The sequence below is a fragment of the Octopus bimaculoides genome, chromosome 24, assembly GCF_046866305.1.
Source record: "Octopus bimaculoides isolate indiv1 chromosome 24, ASM4686630v1, whole genome shotgun sequence".
In the NCBI taxonomy this organism is placed as follows: Eukaryota; Metazoa; Mollusca; class Cephalopoda; order Octopoda; family Octopodidae; genus Octopus; species Octopus bimaculoides.
The window spans coordinates 32,573,376-32,582,911 of NC_142951.1; the positions used below are offsets into that span (position 1 = coordinate 32,573,376).

At 35.8% G+C, this 9,536-nt stretch overlaps 1 protein-coding gene across 3 annotated transcripts in view; it reads left to right on the top strand.

The window, feature by feature from the left end:
• The window catches only part of LOC106880252 (cytoplasmic dynein 2 light intermediate chain 1), a 34,383-nt gene extending 25,120 nt beyond the window's left edge, over positions 1–9,263 (top strand). For all 3 annotated transcript variants that reach the window (XM_089341295.1, XM_089341293.1, XM_089341294.1), the window contains 4 exons: positions 3,512–3,557; positions 5,678–5,729; positions 7,024–7,116; positions 8,302–9,263. In XM_089341295.1, the coding sequence (XP_089197421.1) occupies positions 3,512–3,557; positions 5,678–5,729; positions 7,024–7,116; positions 8,302–8,379 (269 nt within the window). In that variant the 3' untranslated portion in view covers positions 8,380–9,263. The remainder of the gene's footprint in view (positions 1–3,511; positions 3,558–5,677; positions 5,730–7,023; positions 7,117–8,301) is intronic.
• Positions 9,264–9,536: the final 273 nt, after the last annotated feature.

Below are 9,536 nucleotides of genomic sequence, written 5' to 3' on the forward strand. Positions count from 1 at the left end.
AAATTTAAGAGATTATTTCAGCAAATACACAAGAGACCAAAAGCGAATACCCTCCTAAAAAGAAAAAAAAAATCATTGAAAATAAAACGATAAAACAAAATACAAAACTCTTAAACATGACCCTATCGAACAAATTCAAGCAAAAATAATAAAGACTGGGACACAAAAAGAAATAAAAAAAAAAAACAAAGCAGCCAATCAGGAGATATAAAGACATCAACCAACCAACCAACAAAAAAAAATAAACATAAAAGAACAAACCAATCAGCAGACACAAACAAAGGACTCAAACCCACACTGGTTTCAGTCATTGGATTGCAGCCATGCTGGAGCAACTAATGTGTGGATGTGTTCTACTACGAGTTCGTCCATTGTTGTCGACAATAAGCAAGGGCATCACATGAAAGAAGAAGATGGGTTGCAATGTCTTTGGCTGTGGCCGACCAGTCCGATGTGTGCTCAAAAGGTTTTGCTGGTGGTCAGCTGGGGCTGAAAGCAAAAAGTTAGCTCTGGACTTGTAATGTTTGCATTTTCTTTGTGTCCCTGCAATCCTGTTCTGTTCGTAGGAGGTGGCATCTCCATTGGAGCAGTTTCACCAGGCAGGACAATCTTGTGCTTGCATTTCCCCAAGTGTTGGGGGTTGATCTCAAAGCTCTTCAGTGGGGCCCTGAATGTATCCTGAAAGAGCTTTTTATGCCCACTGTACGTGGGCTTGTCTTCTGCCAGTTCACTTTGCATTTCCCAAGTGATGGGGTTTGCTTGCAACCCTCAACAAAAACATGTCTGGGCTGTTCGTTGTTTGATAGGCTGGGCAATTACTGTCTTAATTAGTAACAAGTGAGGGTTGGCATCAGGAAGGGCATCTGGCACTGGAAATTCTACCTCGACAAAGTCTAGCCAGGAAAAGTAGACGCTAAGATTGTGATGATGGTGATGATGATCGGTATATAATTTCTATAAAAATAATAAATATATATGAGTGTGTATAAATGTATATATATATATGAGTGTGTATAAATGTAAATATATATGTGTGTATATACATATATAATATATATACACACATGTATATAAATACACATCTTTATATATATATAAATATATATATGTGCGTATGTGTAAATAGATATGTATATATGTGTGTGTACGGGTGGATGGCTTGTGTCTAGCTCGGTGTATATATGTATATATATATATTTATATATATATATATATATATATATATATATATATATATATATATATATATATATATATATATATATGTATATATATATGAATGTATATGTGTATATATATAAACATATATGTATATATACATATACACACACACACCTACTTTTCTTTATTAAGGTCCAGACGTAGGCTACACTTATTTATTTATTTTCATTTTTTTTTTTTATATTTTTTATTTATATATTCATTGAGAACTTAAAAATTCTAACAACCTTATTGCTTTTTTTCGTATCTCAATAAAGTGTCTCGGTCTTCTTTGATGTCGAAACATCAATAAACTTTGTTCTCAAAGTGTTAATCAACCAGTATTACAGTATTAATAGCAGCGATTGTATTGTGTACATAACGAACACACTTAACCAGCAATGGCCAAGTCCACCTAACATTATGCATCTACAACAGATGGTAGAGTTTCGTTATTGTCGGAAACGACAAGGTGCCGAGTTGGCTGAATTGTTTGAGAGGTAGAAAAAAAAAATCACTTTGGGGTGTTTTAGTCCAGCCTTCTATACATTCTGAGTTCAAATCCCACTGAAGTCAACTTTGTTTTTTATCATTTTGGGGGTCAATAAAATAAAGTACCGGTCAAGGATTGGTGGAAGGGAAAAGGATTATTAGTATCTATTAACTCTCACCTGTGTCCAGGAAAATTTGCTGCAAGAAATTTCGCTGTATAAGAAAATTTGTCATAAGGCAAATTCACTGGAAGTGTATAATATCGAAAGAAAAAAATTATAAAAAAGATTTATAAAAGCATTAAATAATGAAGTCTTTATTCAACATCAAACATAAAAAAAAATGTGATGAGATTATTTAAAACAAAATTTCGTATGATAAATTTTCCTACAACAAAAATGTTTACAATGAAATTTCCTGGAAAGCACAGGCATAGACCAATGGGTGCAGGAGTGGTTCCCAACCTCATGGTTCCAGGTTCAGCCCCACTGCATAGCACCTTGGGCAAGTGTTTTCTATTATAGCCTCAGGCTAACCAAAGCCTTGTGAGCAGATTGGATATGGTTAATCAGAAGCATCAGGCCCGTAGGTTGACAAGATCCCTTAGCACATCAGACAAAGACACCTTGCAGTACTATTTAACTGCTGCTCTTTACATCCTCAGTTCAGCTCCCACTGGTGTCAGCTTTACCCTTCACCCCTCCTGGGTTGATAAGATGAAGTACCAGTCCAGAACTGGGTCATCGACTGCTTGCGTTGGTTGACCACGTACCACATGGTCGTGACAGATGAGGTATTTTGTGGAGATGGGGGACGACTGATATTCTGCTCAACTGATCACCCAGGAGGACCTGGGGATACACCAACAAATAGTGAATGCAATAGCACTTGCCCCCCCCCCCCCCCACGCTTGACCTGGCCTGATCTGACCTTGAACTGAATCCAGTGGTTTCATCTAAGCTCCTCTTCTAGAATATTTAGTTATAGCTCTTTACATTCCGAGTTCAAATCCCACAAGGGTCAATTTTACTTTTCATCCTCACCAAGGTCAGTAAAATAAAGTATCAGTCCAGTACTGGGATCGGTGGTTTCAACTAAACCCCCTCCCCTCAAAATCATTGGCCTTGTACTTAAATCAGAAATCATTATTATAAGAAGCTACAGAATTTATCATTGATCTATTGGCAATTCTTATGTTCAATCAATTCCTCTTTCATATGAAGCTACATGCACTTGGAAGTCCAGTGTCTTAACCCAGGTCAATATTTATCTCCCGTCTGCTAATTTATTTAGAAAGCCAACTGTTACCCACAAATAAATTTACAAACTTTCTGGTATTCTACATTGTAAGAAATTCTCCAGCTTCATTATTCTCTTTTAGCTCCTCATCACAATGTTTCAAGCAAGCTACAATGTTCATATATGTGTGTGTGTGTGTGTGTGCTGATTGCTACTTCTTGTCAGATGAGTGCCATCTCATCACTGAACACTGCACAATCATGTGCAAAACTTTAGATTCTAAAAAATACATGTGAGTACACACACACACACACACACACACACACGCGCACACACACACATACACACACACACACAGAGTGGACCTCTACACAACCTCTACACAGTTTCTGACAGCCAAATTCCTCATACAAGGCATTGATTAATTTGAGGCTGTGGTTGAAGACACTAGTGGTATTCTGTGATTACGAACCAGTATGTTGTTTGTACGTATGTGTGTGTGTGTGTGTGTTTGCTTGTTTCTTCTCTGTTTCTCAGTAAAACCCCTCCACTAAATAATTTTTTTTCTCATCTATTTTAGGCCATTTGATACCCAGTGGACAAGATTCCAGAGAAATGCAAAACAAGTACGTTGTTCTCTCTTCTTTGTTGTTGTTTAACCACAGGTCAGTCTTGAATGAGCAGAGGAGTCCAGAATCTACTCAGAAAGTTTTTGTCAGCCCGAGGCTATAGTAGAAGGCACTTGCCCAAGGTGCCCCCAAAGTGGGACTGAACCTGGGACCATGTGGTTGGGAAGCAAGCGTCTTACCACACAGCATCGCCTGCAGCTAATTATTAAACTATTAATGTTCCCTCTGAGTATTCTACTAGCCAGCCACATGTTGGAAGCTATTGAACTAATGACCATGATTGATGTTCAAATGTTGGGCCTCATGGAGGCAATGACAAATGATCGAGAACTTTGGGTAATATACTTTTCAAGGTTGATTAAATAAGTACCAGTTACGCACTGGGGTTGGTATAATCCGTTTGTGTCCTTGTTTGTCTCCTCTGTGTGTAGCCCCTTGTGGGCAGTAAAGGAATAAGAAACCATGCTAAATCAGACTGGAACTCGGTGCAGCTCTCCGGCTTACCAGGTTTCAGTCAAACTGTCCGACTCATGCCAGCATGGAAAGCAGACATTAAATGAAGATGATGATGATGATGATGATGATGAACAACATCAACAACAACAGTAGATACTTTGACTACCTCTAAAAAAAAAAAATCATCCTGTTGTCAATGAGGTAGCTGCTCTTCGGAAACCTCACGAGCTAATTGCACCAACAAATTGATTATATATAAGATAGTACAGCTGTTTATGTTGTTGTCAGGGAGTTCGTCCATTTAAGTGCACAGCTGCTAACCAACCACATTGATAATGGCTGTTGTATGTAATGATTCTACCCGCAGGGAACAGCTGTTGACAGCAGTCATTAACAAAAATGTTTTCAAAGGAATTTTATACGTAACTGATCAAATTGCAAATCCTGTTGCCAATGGTTTTACATCTAAATTTTGTGATATGTCTTCTTCTGGGAGTTTGATTTGAATTACTCAGTTAACTTCTCTTCTTACTTTGGTGTTGTGGTTTGGGATGTTGAAAGCCTGCATTAGAAATAAAAAAAAGCTATGACTACAAAAATAGTTGTGTGCGTGTGTGTGTGTGTGTGTGTGTGTGTGTGTGTGTGTGTGTGTGTATATATATATATATATACACATACACATGCATGTGTGTGTGTGTATATGTCTGTATGTATGTCTATGAGTGTGTGCATAAATATTGTGTGTGTCTATCTGTCTATGTTTGTTTGTATGCATGCTTGCTTGCACAATAAATCAATATACTTATCTGTCTAACCTTTTATCTATCTGTCTATCCATCCATCCATCTATCTTATTTATCTATCCATCTGTCTGTCTGTCTGTCCATCTATCTATCTATCTATCTATTTATCTATCTATCTATCTATCTATCTATCTATCTATCTATCTATCTATCAATCTATCTATCTGTCTACCTACCTATCCATCCATCCATCCATCTATCTATCTACTTATCTATCTATTATTCAACCAACCACTCGTATGTCTACCATTTCTGGAACAGGCACACTGTATTCCTGAAGGTTGCAGAAGGCAAATAAAAGCATTGACGTCAGGAAGGACATCTGATCGCAAAACACCTTCTCAAAAAGATCCTTCTTAATTCATGCTGGCATAATAAGATCCCCATAAGTACAATGACAACAATAACAATGAAGATGATGATGGTTACAATGTGGCTGTGTGGTAAGAAGCTTGCTTCCCAACCACATGGTTCCGGGTTCAGTCCCACTGTGTGGCACCTTCAGCAAGTGTCTTCTTCCTATAGCCTTGGGCTGACAAAAAGCCTTGTGAATGGATTTGGTAGACGGAAACTGAAAGAAGCCCATCGTATATATTATATATATATTGAGAGAAAACAAGAAGAAGAAAATGAAGAATAAATGGATGTAATTACTAATTTATTTGTAAGTTACAAAAAGATGACATGTTTTAAAATAAAAATGCTGTTGCTGCTGATGATGATGGTGATGATGATGATGATGATGATGATGATGGTTGTGACGAGGTGTTATCTATTTTATGTTCAGCTGTAAAAAATTTTTTGATTTTTAAAAAATCTCCCATTACATCTTTTAAATACATTCTCTTCATTTTTCAGAAGCCTCGTTGAAAATTTTGAATTTGTCTTCACCAAATATTTCCCACAAGAGGTTTGTCTAATTCCCTCCGGTTTTACATTTTTGTATCTTTTGACATGCTGTTTTGCCATCTTCTTTCTGTGTGCGTGCGTGTGTGTGTGTGCTATTCTTGTGTTTTTTCTTGTTGTTGGTTATAATTGTTGTCTTGCTTTTAAATCATTACTCATAACCATTAGAAGCTCCATATGGAAAAATGGTTCCATGAGACCAATATTCTTCATCGGTTAACTCATTTCCAGTAGATCACTCTATTCAAGAGTGTTTTCAAGCATTATTATTGCAAAGATTGGAAAAAATGTGATCTTCTTTTGTTTTTAACTCCTTCGTTACTATATCTCTAATGAAATACACTCTCTTTGTTTGAATTAATTTTGAAATTAATGAAGAATCTAGTAAAATAACTTTGTCATTATTAAACTGGTGTTTGGAACATGAATTAAACATGAAATTTTGATGGAAGATTTTAATTCAGTTTACTTTAAGACAGAAAGTTTATAACATAATACCAGGGGCAATATCAAATAGGTTACTATCAAAAGACTTAACCCTTTTGTTACCATTTTTCTGTTGAAAAATAATGCCTGTGTTTCAATTAATTTTGAAAATATAAATTTAGCAAAATAGCTTTGTTGTTATTAAGTTGCTTTTTGAAATATAAATTAACATAATAAATTAACATGAAATTTTGATTTAAAGTCTATACTGAGATCGCTTTAAAACAGGAAGTTTGTAACATAAAACCAGGAACAACCTCAGGCAGGTTGGTAGCATATTTCTGTTGGAATGCACTGCTTTTCTTTCAATTAATTTTGAAAATTGTGAAGAATATAAAATAATTTTGTCGTTATTAAGTTGGAACATAAGGTAACATGAAACATTCAGAACATAAAGTAACAAGAAATTTTGATGGAAGGTTTAAACCCTTTTGTTACCATATTTCTGTTGAGATGCTCTGTGTTTCTTTCGATTAATTTTAAATATAACAAAGAATTTAATAAAATAACTTAGTTATCATTAAGCTAGTGTTAGGAACATAAATTGTCAGTAAGGTTTGGTGGAAGATTTTAATTCAAAGCTTATGAAAACAAGACATTTGTTCTACAAATCCAGAGGTGGTTTCAGCCGGGTTGGTATCAAAAGGGTTAAAAATATCATGGTGATGTTAATCTTTTGCTGAACCACTAAGTTATAGGGACATAAACACACCAACACCAGTTGTCAAGTCCTCAGCATACTTTGTTCTTAAACTTCAGTTTCTACACATCATTAACTCTGATATTTTGTTTCTGTATTTCTTTCCCTACAGAAGTCTGCAGACCCCCAAACTGCTGCCGATCCCTCACAAGAACCCCAGTTTAAGGAACACGATATTGACATACTGAAGAGGCAAAAAGATCAGGTAAGTTTGGTATTCTTAAGCCAGACTTTTACTATCGTATTTGTATTTCATGTGTGTGTCTGTGTGTCTCAAAGAAACGATCAAAGGACTGTCCCCTGCCAAGGGCTCAAAGTCTAGTTTCCCGGATTCTGTGGAGCATACATTCCATACTGGAAGAAACGCCAGTCTGTCACAAGATTAGCCACTTTTGCCAGCTGAGCAAACTGGAGCAACATGGAATGAAGTATTTTGCTCAAGAGCTCAATGCATTGCCCAATCCAGGAACTGAAACCACAATCTCATGGTCATGAGTGCAACACCCTAACCACTAAGCCACATGCTTACACACACACACACACACACACACACACACACACACACACACACACATATATTGATTAGTTATAGGATTCAATAGAATCTAGGCACATCAACACTTAGGATGCCAGAAATGGCTAGGAACAATAGCATAGTATTTACAGTGAGATAAAACAACAATAATGATATCAAGTGTCACGTACTGGAACTGAAACCAGAACCCTGTGGTTGGGAAGCAAGCTTCTTACCACACAGCAATGCTTTCATCTAAATTGTTTCTTTCTTTCCAATTTCTCTTTAACCCTTTTGATACCAAACTGGCTGAAACCGGCTCTGGTTCTGAATACAAATGTCTTGTTTTCAGAAGTTTTGAATTAAAATCTTCCACCAAACCTTAGTCACAATTTATGTTCCTAACACTAGATTAATAATAACTAAGTTATTTTACTAAATTCTTTGTTATATTTAAAATTAATCAAAAGAAACACGGAGCATCTCAAAATAAATATGGTAGCAAAAGGGTTAACAGCACAATCAGTTATTTTTGTTGATTTTTTTTTTTTGTCTTGGTGTGAGACATGCTGTTGGCTATACAAAGATGCATTTGAAAAATGAGAGGTCTCAACCATATGAGTTCCACCTTATTAATTACAATTATTAATTATAAATCTGTTGTTTTCCAGTAAAAAAAAGAAAAAAGGAAAAAAGAACAAAAATAAAATAAGACAAGAAAAAAAAATCAACAACAACCACCATCCTCGACCCCAACCCTTTCTTTATTCCAGTTTTATTCCTTGTTCATTTCTGCAGGTCCTTTTTTTGTTTGCAATTACCATTTTAAAGAATATCAATTCATTATTAAATTAATTCAACTGAATTTAATTACAGGAATTGGAGCAACGCCGTCAGAGGCCTTTTAACACCAGAGAACAAACTGCAGAGAAAACCTACCTAGATGACTTTTAAGATTTTTTTTCCCCCTAAAACACCAAAATTTGTTGGTATTTAAAAAAAAAATTTTTTTTTTTTATTGAGAGAACTTTCATGGTGTTTCTCTTTTTTGTTGTTGTTGTTGTTGTAGAAATGTTTTTGTTTCTTATTCATTGTCAGAGTGGGTTGGATAGAGCTGCAATTTTTCAAACTTCTTTGCCATTTCTCGGAATGGAGCTCACTTTTTTACAAAATTCTAGCCACCAGCATGGCTGTGGGATAAAGAAGCTTGATTCCCAGCCACGTGCTTTTGAGTTCCATCTCACTGCATGGGACCTCGGACAAGTGTCTTCAAACGTAGCCCCAGATCGACCAAAGCCTTGTAAATGGATTCAGTTGATGGAAACTGTAAGAAGCTTGTGTATATATATTCTTTTACCCTTTTACTTGTTTCTGTCATCAACAAGCCCCTATCCCCAAAATTTCAGACCTCATGCCTATAGAAAGGATTATCATTTTATGTTTATTTTCTTCTTGACTCAGAATGCAGAGACCCATATCAAATACCACAAGGCATCTGTTGGTTCGGCATTCTTATAGTCCCTACCACTCTATCACCTTTAACTGGCACCTTTTTTTTTTTATTGACTCCTGAAAGGTAGAAAAACAGAGGTGATCTCAGCAGGATTTGATCTCACTGCACAGTAGAAAATCAGCACAAACACACCATGAAGAAATAAAATGCAAGATTCTATTGAGTCGGCCAGTTAACCACCACCATAGCATTCCAAACCAAATCTTTAAAAAAAAAAAAAAATCTCCCCACCCCCACCCTGCCATAAAAAAAAACATAACAGAAAAATCCCTAGGATAATCCTTTTAAAGAAACTATTATGGTTAAATAAAAGAAATGTATTGTTGTTGTTTTCTTTGTTTATTGGAATGGCAAAACCTGTAGAACAAGATGGAAACATTGTTTGAACACCAACAGTATTGTTATCAGAAACAACAGTTCTATAACAGTTGTATGGTTTTATTTCTATGAAATGTTACCAGTTTAAAGGTTTAGTCTCACAGCAGTTGTAAGGCAAATTAAACAGCAATACAAATTTCAAACTTTTCTGCATTGTATGTTATATATTTGATTGTGTTTTGTATGTAAGGTGGTTATCATCATCATCATCATCATCATC